Source organism: Pygocentrus nattereri, chromosome 4 (genome assembly GCF_015220715.1).
Source record: "Pygocentrus nattereri isolate fPygNat1 chromosome 4, fPygNat1.pri, whole genome shotgun sequence".
NCBI lineage: Eukaryota > Metazoa > Chordata > Actinopteri > Characiformes > Serrasalmidae > Pygocentrus > Pygocentrus nattereri.
This window is the reverse complement of record NC_051214.1, coordinates 20,524,769-20,543,342: the sequence shown is the minus strand read 5'-3', so window position 1 is coordinate 20,543,342 and position 18,574 is coordinate 20,524,769. Positions and strand designations below refer to the sequence as shown.

General features: G+C 40.9%; 2 protein-coding genes across 2 annotated transcripts; both read left to right on the top strand.

Moving 5' to 3' along the window:
• Positions 1-1,733: 1,733 nt before the first annotated feature.
• Positions 1,734-4,320, top strand: srp9 (signal recognition particle 9). Its single transcript, XM_017723724.2, has 3 exons — positions 1,734-1,939; positions 3,438-3,506; positions 3,615-4,320. The coding sequence occupies exons 1-3, from the start codon at positions 1,868-1,870 to the stop codon at positions 3,732-3,734; spliced, it is 261 nt and encodes an 86-aa protein (XP_017579213.1). The 5' UTR covers positions 1,734-1,867; the 3' UTR covers positions 3,735-4,320.
• Positions 4,321-5,937: 1,617 nt separating this feature from the next.
• On the top strand, positions 5,938-18,054 carry ephx1 (epoxide hydrolase 1, microsomal (xenobiotic)). The gene is made up of 9 exons (XM_017723731.2): positions 5,938-6,092; positions 9,438-9,631; positions 11,079-11,259; positions 12,642-12,860; positions 13,229-13,358; positions 14,788-15,002; positions 15,334-15,442; positions 16,305-16,427; positions 17,830-18,054. Exons 2-9 carry the CDS (start codon positions 9,449-9,451, stop codon positions 18,032-18,034), a joined length of 1,365 nt encoding a protein of 454 aa, XP_017579220.1. The 5' UTR covers positions 5,938-6,092; positions 9,438-9,448; the 3' UTR covers positions 18,035-18,054.
• Positions 18,055-18,574: the final 520 nt, after the last annotated feature.

The window sequence follows — 18,574 nt, the reverse complement described above, 5'->3', positions numbered from 1 at the left end:
AAACCCTCACTATACGTTTGGGTTTGCCTGGTCTGACTGGCATCTTCCCCCACCACCTGATCCAACTCACCACCAGGTGGTGATCAGTTGACAGCTCAGCTCCTCTCTTTACCCGAGTGTCCAGTACACATGGCCGCAAGTCCACTGACACGACTACAAAGTCAATCATTGAACTGCGGCCTAGGGTGTCCTGGTGCCATGTGCACTTATGGACATCCTTGTGTTCAAACATGGTGTTCGTTATGGACAAACTGTGGTTTGCACAGAAGTCCAAAAACTGAACACCACTCGGGTTCAGATCAGAGAGGCCATTCCTCCCAATCACACCCCTCCAGGTCTTACTGTCATTGCCCACGTGAGCGTTGAAGTCCCCCAGTAGGACAATCGAGTCTCCAGGAGGAGCACTTTCAAGCACCCCTTCCAAGGACTCTATGAAGGCTGGGTATTCTGAACTGCTGTTCGGTGCATAAGCACAGACAACAGTCAGGACCCGTTCCCCAACCCGAAGGCGTAGGGAAGCTACCCTCTCGTCCACCGGGGAAAACCCCAACATACAGGCGCCGAGTCGAGGGGCTATGAGAAAGCCCACACCTGCCCGCCGCCTCTCACCATGGGCAACTCCAGAAAAGAAAAAAGTCCAGCCCCTCTCAAGGAGATTGGACCCAGAGCCCAAGCTGTGTGTTGAGGTGAGTCCAGTATATTATTCACCATTTAATAGCTTCTTCTTGCTCTCAACTTAAAACACTGAACAAAATCTAAAAAAGTCCTTTGATACCTACTTTATAATATTTAACTCTACATTGTACACATAACCTTTGAACGGTAGTGTATATCTTTGTACATAATTACATATCTATAACCCCCAACTGCTCCCTGGGCGCTGTGGATAGGGCTGCCCACTGCTCCTGGCAAGTGTACTCACTGCCCCCTCGTGTGTGTGTTCACTAGTGTGCATGTATGTGGGTGTTTCACTGCACGGATGGGTTAAATGCAGAGGTCTTATTCCTCTGTGTGCAAAACACGGTTGGCTGATGGTTCTGAATTCAGTTCAATTCAATCTACATGTTGACATACTTGCATTTCAGCAAAACAAAAGATTTTGTAAACCTATTAAAGCAAAGGCCTTCAATTATCTTTAACCTCATACGGCCTTCTTTCTCTTCATCATGCTGATTTTTCCTCTCAAGTGTGCAATCTATATTCTTTCCGTGCAATAATTCTTAAGATGTGCAATGTTATATATCTCTATAAGCTACCCAAGGAATGTGCAATAACTAACTGCTACCTCACTTTCCTATTGTCTGTTTAGAATATATAGTTTTATAGTCCTTTTCTTTATATTTAGGTATATACTATTTTTCCCTAAATCTGCACTTTAAATATTTTAGCTATATGTTTATTTATTTTGTGTGGATTGCTGCTCAGTTTCGTTGTACACTGACAATAAAGGCGTCTTATCTTATCTTTTATTTATTTTTTTCCTGTTGATGTTTCCTGTAGAAACTCACTTTCATAAACTTAATGAAACATAAACTTAATAAAATCCTGTTATTTTACATTGCATCTATGTGTTATGTTATAATTGATATTTTTTTCGTGCTTTTATTTTGTATTTGTTTTAAAAAGCGCCACGTACTCGTATTATGGCAGCCTGTTCTTTGGCACACGCTACTTGGTAGTAATGCGAGTTTTCATTGGTGGCCGCATTTCCATTGGTCCAATCAACGCTGTCCTAGTAGCTGTATGCGGCCCTGGTAGTCTCGGTCGGGCTCTGCGCTGAGGTGGTGTGAAGTCGCTGAAGACTGTTTAAAGTTATAATTTCCACTTTTTAAATCGTTTCTGTCTTTAGTTCTCATTTCAGTAAATCATGCCTTATTATCAGACGTGGGAAGAGTTTGCCCGAGCGGCGGAAAAGCTCTACCTGACGGACCCGATGAAGGTAACATAGCTGTTTGATCCGCTTCTGCTAACCGGCTAACGAGCGGTCGGTCCGCCGTCGTGTCGTCGAGGCGTCTTAGTTTAACTCCAAATCTCATTAATGTGCGTTTTTGGTTGTTTATGCGGTGAAATGAGGCGTTTGAATGAGCTCAAACACGCCGAATCGTCGCCTAGCTGAGCGGGATTGTTTACCAGAGTCGAGGCAGCGGTTTGAGATCTGCTCCCAGCTGTTTGCTCAGCAGCATCAAGACTATGAACCCGTTAATGTTGAAGACCATCAGTGAAAGTTACATTTCCTGGCCTCTGTATGTGTTTTGAGCTTGCCTCAGCACAAATCTGTCAAAAATAAGCATTTAGCACTTTATCATAGTAATAACTTATTAGCTAGTTAGCGAGGATCTCGTAAAACTTGTTTTAACAGAACGGCGCACAGTCCTAATTTAATTGAGAATGAAAGAAAATGACCAAATTATTATCAGACTTTCATTTAAGGCACATCTGAGTAGACCAGGGGTGTCCAAACATTTTGTCCTGGGGGCCCAATATTTGTGGTAGGCAGAGGGCCTAAAACACCCAACAATTTACCTTTGTTAGTCCCACAAATTGGGAAATTTCATCTCTGCATTTAACCCATCCGTGCAGTGAAACACTACATACACACTAGGGGGCAGTGAGCACACTTGCCTGGAGTGGTGGGCAGCCCTATCCTCAGCGCCCAGGTAGCATTTGGAAGTTAGGTGTCTTGCTCAAGGACATCTCAGACATGTACTGCCAGTGCTGGGGATCGAACCAGTAAACTTCCAATCACAGGGCCGGTTCCCGAACCTCCAGCCCACGACTGCCCCCAAATATACCCCTAAAGAAGGTAGGAGGGCTTGAAATTGAGTGTATTTTATAAGCCATTGTGTTATTGATTAAAATATGTAAATATAGAATTTGTTGAGTTATTTATAGCAGTGTTTCTCTCATTTGGCCATGGAGTGGCTTTCGTACGTTGGGCAGCCCTCCTTTAAATTCGGGTCCGGTTTCTCAATAGCTTCTTGGCGTTAAGATTGTCTTAGAGAGCGTGTTACCTGTGATGCTCACTCTTCCATTGAAGAATCATCTTTGTATCGAGATGTTCTGTGCTCCGTTTCCCAAAAAACAAGTTCCTAATCGTACGACGTTTAGTTGTTGGCCATGAAAAGGTTAAATTCCAGACTTTTCCCAAACCTATACGCAAAAAACCCTGGGAGATTAAAGTGCATGAAAGCATTCCTTTCCTGACCTGATTTACTGATATTTTGTTGGCAGCTTAAAGACCAGCTTCTTGGTCTTTACTCATGAAGAGACCCTAATCCTTCTCTGATAGTAATCAGAATTGTTTATTTGGTTACACAATGAAGTGGCTTCACGCGTGCGATGGTCACTTTTCCATACTTCAGAATTTACGGGCTACTAAGCCTAAAGCCTTGTAATGCCATTGGCTTGTCTTCATGCTTGCTTGTTTCTCTGTCCAGGTCAGAGTTGTGCTCAAATACAGACACTGCGACGGGAATCTCTGTATGAAAGTCACAGATAACTCTGTGGTAAGTTGCTTATTTATTATTATTATTATTATTATTTATAATGAACTGCTTTGTGTACCTCAGCTGTTTGTTGCATGAATGAATCCCTGTGTCTCTCTCTGATTACAGTGTCTACAGTATAAGACCGACCAGGCGCAAGACGTGAAGAAGATCGAGAAGCTACATGGGAAACTGATGAGATTAATGGTCTCCAAAGAGACCCACAGTGGCGCGATGGAAACGGACTGAGTGATCCTGGAGGACTTTGCTGTGTTTGGACAGCGCAGTGTGTCGGCTCATGTGACGTTAATTTGAAGAGCGCGGAGTTTAATGGCCCGATGTTTGGAATATGGAAACTGGGAGAGTGAGGGAGACAGAATGGAAAACGATATCCTCATTTGCACACAGCGCCTCACGACGGGAAGAGTCGATATTTATTTTCTGGTCCAGGATGGACTTAAATGTTATTAGGCAGCGAGTGATCTCCCATATGTTCTTTATACATCTTTGAGTGACCAGTTACCAATTTGTTTTCTGAACAGCTGGTCACAAGCAGTTTATTGAATAGTCTGTACATGGATGCGGGGGCTTCTCAGTTAATTTGGAATAGTATAATTAGTGTTTACCAGCTCTGCTCCTGGAGGCACTGCACAGTTTTGTGTTTTTTCTGCTCCAACACATCAGAAGTTATTGCTATAACTGGAGCAGGAGAAGCACAAAGCTATCGCAGCTGTCCTACAGGACTGGAGCTGAATCTCAGTAATCATTGGAACCCACATTGACTCAAGTCTGTCATTAATGACTGAAATAAATGTTTTATTCTTTTGGCATCTGAGAATTTTGAGTGGCTGTCTTCATCTAGAGGTGATATTTTGCCTACTTGCAAAAAGTTACATTACAATTTATATAATCTGCAATTATCAATTAAAGCACTTGCTTCATGGCTGCAAACTACCAACTGAAATCTGTGCATTAGTATGGTTTTGAGAAGAATTACAAATGTGAACAAACTTCTTATAAACTTAATAAGCTGAGAGTGTGCACACCTGTCTGTATTGCCTGAATGCCTTTTACATATGAGTTAATGCAATTAATGATTTTTTTTTTTGCTCTGCTCCTTAGTTTGCTGATTGCCAAATACAGATATACAGAATACAGTTTTTTGGCAGATGGGATTAAAGCAACTCCTTGGTGACTATTTCACAGTCGTTGCTTTAATTTAGTTATTTGAATTTTGATATTTGCATTGCAATATGATCAAAAAAGGCTAGTGTTTCTATTTAAAGTCGATAATGATGCACTATACTGATAAAAATATTTGCTCGTCTGCCTTCACACGCATATGAACTTGACTGACATCCCATTCTTAATCCATAGGGTTTAATACGATGTCGGCCCACCCTTTGCAGCTATAACAGCTTCAACTCTTCTAGGAAGGCTTTCCACAAGGATTAGGGGTGTGTTTATGGGAATTTTTGACCGTTCTTCCAGAAGCGCATTTGTGAGGTCAGACGCTGATGTTGGATGAGAAGGCCTGGCTCACAGTCTCCACTCTGATTCATCCCAAAGGTGTTCATAATGGCGCACAGACTGCTGGTCACCATAGTAACATGGATAAGAATCTAGTAGCTAAATGGCTAAGAGAGAGATTTAAAACTAACATCAATGATTTGGAGACGAATGGACTTATTTGCATTAGTAATCACTCCAGCTGGTTTAAGTGATTAAAAAAAAAAAAAAAAAAAATCACACAACCAGGTAAATTCCACCACCACATTTAACCCATCCATGAAGTGAAACACCACATACTAGGGGGCAGTGAGCACACTTGCCTGGAGCAGTGGGCAGCCCTATCCACAGCACCCAGGGAGCAATTAGTTAGTTAGGTGTCTTGCTCAAGGACACCTCAGTCATGGACTGTCAGTGCTGGGGATCAAACCGGCAACCTTCCGGTTCCGTTCACAGGGCCGGTTCCCTAACCTCCAGCCCACGACTGCCCCAAGGTTGGTTTCTGGATAGGTTTAGTCTATAGTTATGTTTAATCTATTTATTTGAATATTATAAATATTACTATTTTTTTCTCGAAATATTGTTTTCCCTCTAAATAGTATGACTTTTTTTCTTAAAATTTTACTATTTTTTTCTTTAAATATAAAATTTTTTCCTCAAAATAGTGCAACTTTTTTCTTGAAATATTCCAATTTTTTCTTAAAATATTAAGATGTTGTCCCCTCGAAATAGTATGACTTTTTCCTTTAACTATTACTACGTTTTTTTCTCAAAATAGTGCGACTTTCTTCTCGAAGTCTACTATTTTTATTAACGTGGCCCTAAAATGCCGTCCTAGCGAACAGAAAACAAAAAGATAACGGAGAGCCAGTGAGCTAACGCTAACTGGGTTAGCCCAGAACCAAACTACCCTTCCCACAATGCAGTGAGAGCTGCTCTCTGTTAGAGTGCGGCGGGTCTGCGCAGATGGACTGAAATACGGAAAGCTCCGTGTTTGTTGTGCAACGTGCGCATAGGCTTGTGTGGAAAGTGGTGAAGAGAGTCAGAGCTCGGCTCGGATAAAGACGGCAGCAGCAGCAGCAGCAGCTCTTCGGGCAGGTAAGACCGCTGCCCTCCGCTCTCTGGCGGCGTTACAGGCAAAAAAACTCCACTGAGCGCTGTAACGGTGTAATAACTCACTGTGTAAACATTATAACTGCAACGTGAACAGCAAAACTGGAAGATACGAGTAGTAAACAACTAGGTTAATAATAAAGCCGCTAATAACTTTATATATTTATTGTCTTTAAATATACAAACGGATAAGCTGCGTCATCCTCGTTTGCAGCTAAAAAACCCCAAACGCGTGAATATAATCTTGTAATCTGTGTTAAAGTGCAAAGTATAGCCTGAAAAACACGCTGCGTTAATGTTTAAGCTGCTTTACAGCCGTCTTCTCCTATATGTTATGAGTATTTGTGTGTATGTAGTTTCTATGTATATTAGAAAGTATTAATGGGTTTAAAGTGGAGCTCCACCATATTTTCCTACGTATTTAAACGGTTGAGATGCAAACAAAGTCATTCAGAGCGGTTTGGTGTGAAAAGCTCCGTTCTAGAACTCTGCAGAGTCAGAATTGTTCATAGTGATGGTGATAGGAACCAGACGTCCAACTCTAAAAGCTCCCTCACAGACAGTTATTGCCTGATGCATTAGTTTCGTGATAAAGTTCTGGCCTGAAACGTCTTATTAATCCACTTATTTTGGGAGGGTACATGCAGGGTGTTATAAGGCAAAATAACCCCCCCCCCCCCCATTTTTTTTTCTCAAATTTTCAGCTATTTCCATTTTCCATCATCAACGTTACACAACGATAAAGAAGGCGTGTGTAGGTTCACTGGTGGTGTTGGATAGTTGTAGACTTTGTGACCCCTGGTTCCTGTCAAAACCACTGTAAAGACATAGTCTAAGTATTAAATGCTTTGGTTTATTTACTTTTCCTGAGCAAAAGTAATCCAATCAGTGCTGTGTAACTCAGTATACAGTGGGTGTTTGCTGTGTATGAGTAGCTGAACAGAGAAACGCTTTGTCATGCATTTTGGCTTGCGTGTGTTTGGAGCATGTGGCCTTGTCCCTCTCATTCTTTCCCTAATCCGTTCCCAGTGCTGCAGTGTTGTGCAATAGAGGAACTTTGTTCCATTTTCCTACATATTTTCAAAGGTTCTTCTGTAACTTGACGAATATGTCTAAGTGGGGATGGGGAGAACTGGTTCACAGTGATGAGCTGATTGCCCTGTAGTCATACAGTACTGTACGAAAGTTTTAGGCATCTAAGCAAACTTTTTACCTATTGACCTCAGCAGTGAGTTTATCACAATATACATTAGAATAAAGTCATATTCATAATTCAAATAAACATAAAAACAATAAAAAGTAACAAGAATTTCTTGGGTCCATATTTTTCCTTGACACCTTCACAGCTGCCACAGAGACTTGTTAATATCATCAATTACATCATGAGCACAATTTACTGAAGCACTGATTGATCAAACCAGGAGCTGCTTTTTAACTACATATAATACTGAACTTAACTAAATCACTATATATATATATATATATATATATATATATATATCCATCCATCCATTTTCTAAGCCGCTTCTCCGTCAGGGTCGCAGGGGGGTGCTGGAGCCTATCCCAGCAGTCTTCGGGCGGAAGGCAGGATACACCCTGGACAGGTCGCCAGTCCATCGCAGGGCAGACAGACAGACACAGACAGTCACTCACACCTAGGGGCAATTTAGCATGTCCAATTGGCCTGACTGCATGTCTTTGGACCGTGGGAGGAAACCGGAGAACCCGGAGGAAACCCACGCAGACAACATGCAAACTCCACACAGAGAGGACCCTGGTCGCCCGGCCGGGGAATCGAACCCAGACCCTCCTCGCTGTGAGGCGACAGCGCTACTCACCACGCCACTGTGCCCACTGCTCTGGGCAAGTGTGCTTACTGCCCCCTAGTGTGTGTGTTCACTAGTGTGCATGTATGTGGGTGTTTCACTGCATGGATGGGTTAAATGCAGAGGTCTAATTTCACAGTGACAAATGGTTGTAAATTCTAAGTTAGGATTAGTAAGAGGTTTTGGGTGGAAGGTAAAGTTAGGATAAAGTTAATTTTAAGTTTCTATTGAAAATTAATTATTGAGTTTTATTGATATTTAGTTAAATAGAAGTCAAAGACAAGATATGCACAGTGGTGCTAAGATGGGTTCTTCGCAAGATGCCATAAAAAAAACGCCTTTAGATGCCCAGAAAATCTTTCAGTTTTTGGTTCTTTAGAAAACAGTTTGTAAATAAGATGCTTAAAGAGCCTCCACGTGGTGTGAAGACTCTAGGAAGAAAACTTAAGTTGGTATATATTCTTAACGTTATGTGAAGGTTCTTCAGACCTTTAAAATGTTTTTCACACTGACAAATCTTTTTCAAATATGGTTCTTTCCCTGCAAACACAGCTACATTGTGACAGTGTTGTGGCCACCTGTTGTTTTGATGCCCACAATGTTGGCATAACGTTAAAATGCAATTCCTCAGAAAGTTGTGACAACGTTATCTGACAACAATGTGACAACGTACTGGCAAACGTACTTTGTCACAATGTCTTAGAATACTCAAAGGTTCCATTAACGATTAATTGTTTTTATATCGAAATTTAAGGCAGTGCAAATTTCAAATCGCAAGAGCTGCAGTTTTCTTTAATTATAGCCGACACTTAAAATATAGTTCTTTAAGGTTCTTAAAAAGATGGTCCTTTAGTACAGACAGTCATTCCATATAGAACCATATAATGGTTCTGTATAGCATCAAAAAGGGTTCTGGTACTGTTCCTTTGTTGCTTGTTGATGTCAAGCTTCTAACAATAGAAGAACATTTTGGTCCAATAGAGAACTCTTTTCAAAAAGGTTCTACCTAGAACAACATAAAACACATTCTCCATCAATCTGAAGAACCATTTTACCATGCAAAAGGTTCTTTGAGTGTTTATGGTTCTGTATAAAACTGTTGTCTACTTTTAAGTTTTCAGAGGGGAAACGGGGCCTAATAAGAGTTTGGGAATGTCAGTAGGTGAGGCAACCAAACCTCCATGTGTTGTGACATCACAACCACAACTTACTGGCAGTTTGACACACTACATTCAGGGGTTGAGCCTCAATCCGAAAAAGATGGATGTTCTGGTCTTCTTGGCCAAAAAAAATCAGGCCTGAATCTCAATTAAAAAAAATTGCAGTTTAAATTGTTTTCACAATATTAGTCCGAAAAATCGCAATTAGATATTTTCTATAAATTGTTCAGCCCCACTAACAAGTATTCATAACATCACATGGCAGCGTTACTGAATAACGAGGTTTTGACAGCATTGTACTTGTGAATAGTGTCACGTTTGGTAACATTCTTTATGTCCCCCAGGTGCTCACATCATGTATGTGGAGTTGGCCGGGGCAGTGGTCTTGGGGGTGGTGATCGCTGTGGTGCTTCTGAAGAAGAAGCAGGAGTCATTGAAAACGCAGGATGGGTGGTGGGGTGTGGGAACGCCATTAGTAAGTCCTGAAGATGACAGCATTCGGCCCTTCAGAGTGGAGACCACTCAAGAACAACTAGAGGTGAGAAGGTTTAGAACCCATGTCTCAAACACAAGGCCCGGGGGCCAAATCAGGCTCGTTATCATAATCCTATCTGACCCGCAAAATTATTTTCGTTTTCTATAAAACTTAGCCCGTTTCACAATGCGCCGCACTTCAGTTCCCAGCATGCTCTATAGCACAATGTGCGTAATGTAATACAGTCTATTGTAATGTGCATAATGTTCTGTACTGAAGCCTGTTCATATATTTATTTGTTTATTTATTTATTTTTTAATATTTCAAGTATTGATTATGTAATATTTCAAGGTTCACTACTACTGCCCTTATTTTGATATTGATATTTTGGCATATTTTTAATGAACAGTGGCCAGTTCAGAACATAGCAAAATTTAACAGTCATGTCAAAACACAGACGTTCTCTGGCCCACAATTTTTTTAATATGGCCCTTTTAATGGTTGAACTTGACACCCCTGGTTTAGGAGGTTTGCTTGATCAGAGGGGGGCTGAATAATACGGCACGTGAGTGGGTCAGGTGTAAGATTTTAAATTGAGTATCTGCTCTGAGTCCATTGGTCCGTGTAGTCTTTTATTTATATGACCTGAGCAGAGTAATTTGGAAACTCCATTAAATTTGTAATTTTGTATTAACTATAATTAAAGCAGTCTTGCAGTCAGATTTAAATAGGGGTTAGTCAATATTATATTAATGTAGTAATAATGTAACCGGAAGAACATCTTTGAAACCCTTCCTTCTTCCAGTCTATGCCTATAAATTTGCATTCTCACCTTCCAATCCTGTGGCAATGTGTTCGCAATACCCTACCGCCACCCCATCTCCTCCCTGTTCTTCAGTCCTGCATCAGTCCTATTACAGCCATGAGGGGGTCTGGCCTTCTAGCTACAGGCAGAAGCTGCCCAGAACTCCAACCCAAGTTCTCAGAGCTCCCCCCTCCTTCAATCAGTCTTCCCTCATACTACCACCACCATGTTAAAGGCATGGTCTGAACTCACAAGCAGTACATATGATGGTAATTTGCTTTTCTGAGGTTTACAGACAAGTTGCAAAACAATGCACTTAAACCACTTAAAAGCACTTAAGTACAGAAAAACTGAAGGTAAAATAATTTGCCAATAGTAAGAAAAAAGTAGGACCTAGTAAGAAAATGCATAACAAACAAACAAAAATGATGATTATGATTATACTCGAATCCTCCTACAGGTGGTTTAAATTCTATTTTTTATTAAGCCTGCAAGCAGACAGTTATAGAAATACTTAAAATACCTGCAGTGCACTCAAAAAAGTGTATTGTGTTGTAACTTATTGCAATATTGATTAACCTACCGACCTCAAAGCAAAGTCTCTGAAAAATCTTTTCATTGCTGTAGTGACTTTAGTGCATAACAATAATGATCCTGATCTCTATGCACTGTTAACTCTAACCATCTCTGTTCTTTCTTTCTTAGGACCTGCATCGCAGAATTGATCAGACACGCTCGTTCCCCTCTCTAGAAGACAGCCGGTTTCATTACGGCTTCAACTCCAGCTACCTGCGGAAGGTAGTTTCATATTGGAGGAACGACTTTGACTGGAGGAAACAGGTGGACAAGCTGAACAGATACCCGCACTTCAAAACCACAATTGAAGGTGAGTTCTAGCACCAGCATACTGTGTTTGGGATGGTGTGGGTGTTCAGGAAGGTTACACAGGCAGCTTTATTCTTTACATCATTGCAGTTATTCACACTGATTGTAAGGAGACAGATCTGCTGTACCATAAAACATTGAGTTTGAACTCCAGTCCTGGGGACCCACAGTTCGGCACAGTTTCAGGGATTCTCTGCCCCCAACAGAAGTGATCCAGCTCATGAAGGGCGTGATGAGCAGGAGTGTTGAGGCAGAGAAAAGCTGAAACTTTGTAGGGCAGTGTTTTCCCAGCACTGGAGTCAGCAACCCCTCTTAAAATACCCAAATAATGAGCTTTATCTGTATGTTGCCCCCAAATTCCAAATAATGAATCCAGTTCAAACATATCTATGTGCAAAAAAACTGCTGTCTTATTATAGGTTTACTGCACTGGAGGACCCAGCTGTTTCTATCAGTAAGGTACTGTAATAGCTCAAGAGAGGCATTAGTGGCTGTTCTTTTCAATTGGACTTGTTCAGAGGTGCATGTACCCATTAAAAAACATGTCCTGTACCATCGTTTTGGATGGCAGGGAAATTTGAGTCAATGACATGAGTCATAAATTATTTGTGACTGGCTTTGTCTACGTGTTAGCGGTGTTGTTTGGTCTCCCAAGTGGCGCTGTTCTCTAAGCATTGGCCCTGTTGTTTGGGATCCCAGGTGATGCCACAGCCATCTGTGTCCAGGACTCCAAGAGAGTGTAATTGGCCTCGTTTTCTCAAGGGGGTTGGGTCCCCTCCCTGTACCTTTCAGCACAAGGCTAGCAACCACACATTACACACCACCCTCCCAGCTTGGTAGAATCATGAGATGGGGAGACCTAACTACCAAGTAGAATTGGACAGGGGGAGAAAATTGATGAGAAAAGTAATTTGGGTAAAACAATTGGGTCAAACAAAAAAAAACAGTGCTGACTGGATTGGTTTATATCATATAGTTTGACTGTTGTCCTGTAACTTTCTATCATAATGTCCATCAAAAAGTCTTCTGATTTTCAATTACGTCACTGTGTACAAGAGAACAGGGAAAGGTAATATTAACCAATAATATCATATTTGACCTCGCTTTCCCAGCACACCCACCAATCATCCATTGAAAATGGCGAACTACATCATAGACCCTCCTTGATGCTCTTTCACTCATCTCCAAAAACACAATTGTTAGAGAAAGAAATAGAAATAAACACAAACATGTTTTGGAAAACCGTTTGTTTTGAAAAGAAACATGCTTTTTGGCTTCCAATAGGATTTATACACACTTAAGATGGTTTCATGCTTAATAAGGTGAAATAGTAAAGTATTTAATCACAGATTAATCATGTTTCATTAACATCTGTAACACAAGGTATTGATGTCCACTACGTCCATGCAAAGCCCAAGAACCTGCCAGAGGGAGTGCGCAGTGTACCTCTGATGATGGTGCATGGCTGGCCTGGTTCCTTTTATGAGTTCTACGGCATTCTGCCCCTCCTCACTGAGCCAGCTAGCCCTGAGGACATCGCCTTTGAAGTCATCTGTCCATCCATACCTGGCTATGGCTTCTCAGAGGCACCACATAAGAAAGGTATATAAACTCACTATCTCTACTTTCTGTATCTGTTTCTGGTTTTCTGTTTACATTTATGGCATTTGGCAGACACTGTTTTCCAGAGTGACTTACAAGTTGATCGTTTTACACAGGTAGGCAAATTTAGTGTTAGGAGTCTTGCCCAAGGATCCTTAGTGATATAGTGTAGGGTGCTTGTCTGGGGAGGGAGAGGTGTTACCCACTACACTATACCAACCACGTTTTTTTATATACAGCAGACACTGTTTAATGTCTGTATTCCACCCACCTTGTTATACTCGCTCATATTCACTCCTTAATACTTACTAAGCTCTTACAGTTTCAGAATGTTTGTCTTACAAATATTGTTTTGTCATTTAAATCAGGCTTTGACTCTGTATGTGCGGCACGAGTGTTCCATAAGCTGATGAAGCGGCTTGGTTTCAGCCAGTTCTACGTTCAGGGAGGAGACTGGGGCTGGCTTATCACCACTAACATGGCTCAGCTGGAGCCCAAGTAAGACAGAATACAGTTCCATAACAGGCCATCTGAGTAAGCACAGTGCATGTAAGTGCATCTGGACTGGGTTTGTGCTTAAAGTCTTTACTAAGTCCTTAGTTACACTAGTTCGTTTAAACAATCCTTTCATTAAATTTGGTTGCACTGCAGATCAGTACGTCATGTAACTAGTAACAACCAGAGTCAGTTCATGAGGAGCCTGGCCACTTCCTACTTCCCCCGTTGTATCAAAACAGGACTGCAAAACGGCAGAGGGCGCCCACAAGCGAGTCCTCAATGAATGGCGGTAAATGAAGCGGCTGAAAACTAAGTTAAAATAGTTTCTAATCACTTGCACAGAACTTTACTTTAGTTTTGGTAAAGTAGAAGGATGTGTTTTACTAAAAAAAAAAAAGCAAAGAAAACTCACCTGTTTCCCTTTTTTACAGCAAACAGGTTTTGGGTAGCAGAGCGCTAACATCACTGCTACTGAGTGCTGATTGGTTGGCGAGCGGAGCAGCTCAACAGATGTCATGAACGTACAAGGAGCCGTTTTGAACTTTTATAAGTTGAGCTCAAAAGCTCTTAAAAATATAACAGCAGTGTTAAAATGTTTTATGCTGTATAGTGTTCAGGAAATAAATAATTTATATAAAATTGTTTACGCATTTATAAACTGCGATTTTACTCAAATGCTCCACATTAACCCATTAATTCTGGACTCACTTGGGAATGCCCTCTAGTGTTTGAGAAACCCGGAAGATGTTACGGAGCCGTAATTTTCCTCTCTACAGGTTTTCTGGTAACAAATAACTAATGCACACATCGCTTTAACATGAGTTTTTCAGTGGAAAAAATATTCAGGCTTGAACAGAACGATGTGCAGAAGTTTAAAACTAATTATCTATACCACGGCCTGTGTATTCATTAATATTTCCCTGAGAAATTGTTTAAATGTTTTATTTTTAATGCTTTAAACGGTTTCTGGATAACGGACACAGCAGCAGCCTCAGCTTCGATGTTTGTATAGCTGCTGAGTCTTGCTGAGTTTAAACCAGGCTGATGATTAGAGCTGTAAGTAAAATCACACTGTACATCGTTTAGAGGTTTTAGCTTAGTTGACCAAAAAAGTCATCTTTTGGCTTTTGTGTGTGATTATCTGCCTTGACATTTCGTTGCGACAACTGAACGTGTCTCAAAATTTTAAAATAACATTTTTGTTTGCATAACAGTGTGAGTAACCGCAGCATCAGCCAAGAAAGTGGACTGAAAACTACTTTGTTCTCGTCTGAACTAAAGTTGAACATAAGATATCCACATGATCATAGTTATCTAAAGGATGTATAATAATAAAAGAAACATCCATCCATAATAAAACAAACATCAAAGTAAACAAGTAGAAAAATGTTCATGGTCTTTACCTAGTATGTTTTTAAACTTATTTCAGAACTGTAAAGGGTCTGCATGTCAACTTTGCACCTCCTGCCAAACCAAGCCTGACGATGATGATGTCTGTGCTTCTGGGTCGGCACTTCCCCAAACTCTTTGACTTCAGTGAGCACGACATTAAGCGCACCTTCCCCTGTGTGCAGAAACTAGTGGTGGACGCTGTGAAGGAGACAGGATACCTGCACATACAAGCCACCAAACCTGACACCGCAGGTAAGAAACAAAGCATTTTCGGTGAATCTGAAAGTCCAAATTTAGAATTTCAGTGGATCTTTTAAAGCATCTCTGCTCTAATGTTAGACACAGTGGGGCTGGTATTTATAAAGGCCATGAATCAGAAATCAAAACACGTTTTTCCTCTGTATATATTTCTGAGTGAGAGTGTTTATTAGAGTTGTTGCCTTTCAAATGAGATGTTATGAATTGTGCTTAATATGACCAGGGAAATGAATTAACAAGAAAAAAAAGATAAGTTTCAGTTTCAGGTTCATTTTAAGTAGATTTTTTTAACATTCTGGCAATTCATGCCGTTTCTGTGTTACAGGACGTGCACTGAATGACTCCCCTGTTGGTCTGGCTGCCTACATTCTAGAGAAGTTTTCCACCTGGACTGATCATGAATTCACAAACCTTGAGGATGGAGGACTTGAAAGGTTAGTCCTTCAGGTCCTGTGGCCTGTTGATGTTTATACGGAGTGCTGTGCACAAAAGACCACCCTTTATTTTTTTTAATTTCCAGTCAAAACAGTTAAAAAAAAGTTCATTATTTAGGAAACATATCTGAGGTGGGTAGATATAAGAAAATCTACTTGCATAAGGAAGGGAAACGTAAAAGGAAATGGATGAATGGATGGACCACATGGACCCATGGGGGGCCCTGATGACCGACTGATATGGAAAAATGTGAATATTAACAACTGGTAGACCACTAAAACACTGATGAGATGAATGGTACTTCTTTGCGAGAGAGAAAAAAATCAAGCTGCTTCAGATCTGAAAACATCCACAGGTGTTTCTGTCCATCCACTGTGAGAAGACCATTCAGCGCTAAAAGGATGTGCAGGAACCCTTGTGTGGTGTTGATGTGTTTGGTACTCAGTGGTCTACTGGACCCACCGCATAATTGGTTCAATACAGCCATAACAATTTATGTAAAAAATACCAGATGTTTATAATATCACCAGTGTCCAGCATAGGGTTCTCCTTTATTAGCTGTAGCCAGTCAGCAGCCTATCCATGTTGTCCACCCTCACACACACACACACACACACACAGTAACAGCAGGCCATGTAGTAGGAGAACAGATGAAGGACACAGCACCTCCACACTTTTACTCCCCGCAGGTTCAGCCCAACACAACGTGTGTAATATAAATGTGTGGGAAGGTGAACAGAGTTAAGACACTGAAAATGGGTTATTTTATATGTTCTTCACAGAAAATGAGCAAAGACCAAGAATCTGAGCTTTACACAGTATTTTACCAGCATATATAATGAGCATTCACTTCCCCCACAGAAAGTTCTCACTGGATGACCTGCTGACAAACGTGATGATCTACTGGACCAGCTGTTCCATCATTTCGTCCATGCGTTTCTACAAGGAGAACTTTGGCAAAGGACTTGATCAGCCACATTCAAAGTAAGCCAGTGGAAGGATTTGATCAGTTTCCATTTAAAAAGTGCATTAATGCAGGTAACATGTAGTAGGGTGATTTTTGTTTGCATCTCACACTGACCTTTATTTAAAGGAATAACAGACAGTAAATTAGCCTTAAGCCTTAAGATTCTGGATGGCATGATACTTTTAATTATAGCTGAATTTGTTATGCAATGCTGTGAAGCAGGTTAACCTTCACAGTGGTTTGAAGAAACATAGATGGGTTTATTAAGAAGATACGAGAGAGAACGCTAGCACCCGTGGCCCAGTCTCTCCCCCAAAACCCTTCTCCAAGGGCTTGTTCCACACTTTCTGCTCCTCTAACCAAACTCAAGAGTTCCTTTGTCTTTTATCATGACTAAACTGTTCTTTCAGAAGTAAGTTTGTGGAGAACATCTCCCGACCTGGAAGTAAGCAAGAAAAGTTTATTTTATAACAGGTGTTGTCACAAAGCAGCTTTACAGAACAATCAGTATGACAGAAAGAAAAAGAAAAGAGAAAATCCAGGTCCAAGCCCCCAGAAGAGTCTTTGAAATGTAAATACTGATGAAAGCTGTCCATTTGGGGTGGACTTCTGGCAGCTTTTCAAGAATCCCTTCACTGAGTGCATTTACATGCACTTAATAATCTGATCATTGTCTAATTTCTGCAGTTATCTGATTATTCAGGTGGTCACGCTCCCCTCTGGAAATCTGGATTTTTGCTCAGATTTCTCAGTTCATGTGAACTTTTACTCTGATTTCTTTTGGATTTCTCAGTCTGAGCATGAACAAAAACAGACTGGAAATAAGTGAGCAGCGTCACTCCAAAAGTGAAACCAAATACATGCTTGACGAAATGAATGATTTAAATATTCTTTATTTTCTACATTATGTATGTTCATACACTGATCAGGTATAACTTCAGCAGCACTGCTGTGTCTGATCCACTCGTAAAAGCACAATACACACTAACACACCACCACCACGTCAGTGTTACTGCAGTGCTGAGAATGATCCACCACCCAAATTGCACCTGCCATGAGGGTCCATGGGGTTCCTGACCATTGAAGAACAGGGTAAAGTATCAGAGAAACAGATGGACTACAGTCTCTAACTGTAGAACTACAAAGTTCACCTATAGAGTAAGTGGAGCTGATAAAATCAGACATCAGGTCTTACATTATGTTAATGTCATGTCTTCTGTGAGTTTATTGGCTGGTTGTAAAGCAGAAATCTGATTACTGTCTGACTCATATAGAACCAGAGTTTCCCCATTATCTGATTACTCAAGTACATGTAAATGTCTTGATCGGATTACTAACAGAATCTGATTTTCTGCAGTTATCAGGTTATTAAGTGCGTGTAAACACGCTCACTGTCCTGCTTGTCTCTTCTGCCTTTAGGATCCCGGTTATTGTTCCAACTGGAGTGGCTGTTTTCCCCAATGAGCTGATGCACACTCCTAAGCTGTGGGTCAAGCAGAAGTACCACAAGCTTGTGACTTACACCCTCATGGCCAGAGGTGGCCACTTTGCTGCCATGGAAGAACCAGAGTTGCTGGCCCAAGATATCCAGATGTTTGTGAAGATTGTGGAGAAAAGAATGTGAAGAAGATGGTGTTTATCACTCTGCTGTCTCATTGCATCAGTCTTTATTACTGCTAATCCAGGCACTAACCTTGTTCGCAGTAACCCCAAAGGACTGTATGGCTGCTTGTGCAACATGCAAAAACAAAAGAGGATCATGGAGTTAAGGGGAAATTCCACTGCATTTTCAAAATTGCTGTGTAATTCAACCATTGAGATGTAAACAAAGTAAGTCAGAGTGGTTTGATGTGAAATGGATCATTATAGAGAAATGTACTGGCTGATTTCTCCACAGTGGTGGTAGGAACCAGGGGTCACAGTGTTTACACAATGTGTAGTGAAGCTAAATGTTGCTTGTGATTTATATATATATATATATATATAGTAGGAAAAGCTTTGGGTTGTATTTCGCCTCTGTCTCAGGCATCAGACAACATATGTATAATCATTAAATGTAGAAGCTAACCTTTAAGAAGCATGAAACACAACAGACATCTGGTTCCTATCACCACCACTGTGAACATTTCTCACTCAGAAAGTTTCCCTAAAACAGAGCATTTCA

Excerpts from the sequence above, each read along its gene's own strand:
- srp9 (XM_017723724.2), top strand. The coding sequence starts at position 1,868 with ATGCCTTATTATCAGACGTGGGAAGAGTTTGCCCGAGCGGCGGAAAAG. Across the intron at positions 1,940-3,437 it reads ACCTGACGGACCCGATGAAG|GTCAGAGTTGTGCTCAAATA; the intron begins GTAACATAGCTG and ends TTCTCTGTCCAG. Across the intron at positions 3,507-3,614 it reads AAGTCACAGATAACTCTGTG|TGTCTACAGTATAAGACCGA; the intron begins GTAAGTTGCTTA and ends CTCTGATTACAG.
- ephx1 (XM_017723731.2), top strand. The coding sequence starts at position 9,449 with ATGTATGTGGAGTTGGCCGGGGCAGTGGTCTTGGGGGTGGTGATCGCT. Across the intron at positions 11,260-12,641 it reads CTTCAAAACCACAATTGAAG|GTATTGATGTCCACTACGTC; the intron begins GTGAGTTCTAGC and ends CTGTAACACAAG. Across the intron at positions 12,861-13,228 it reads AGAGGCACCACATAAGAAAG|GCTTTGACTCTGTATGTGCG; the intron begins GTATATAAACTC and ends CATTTAAATCAG.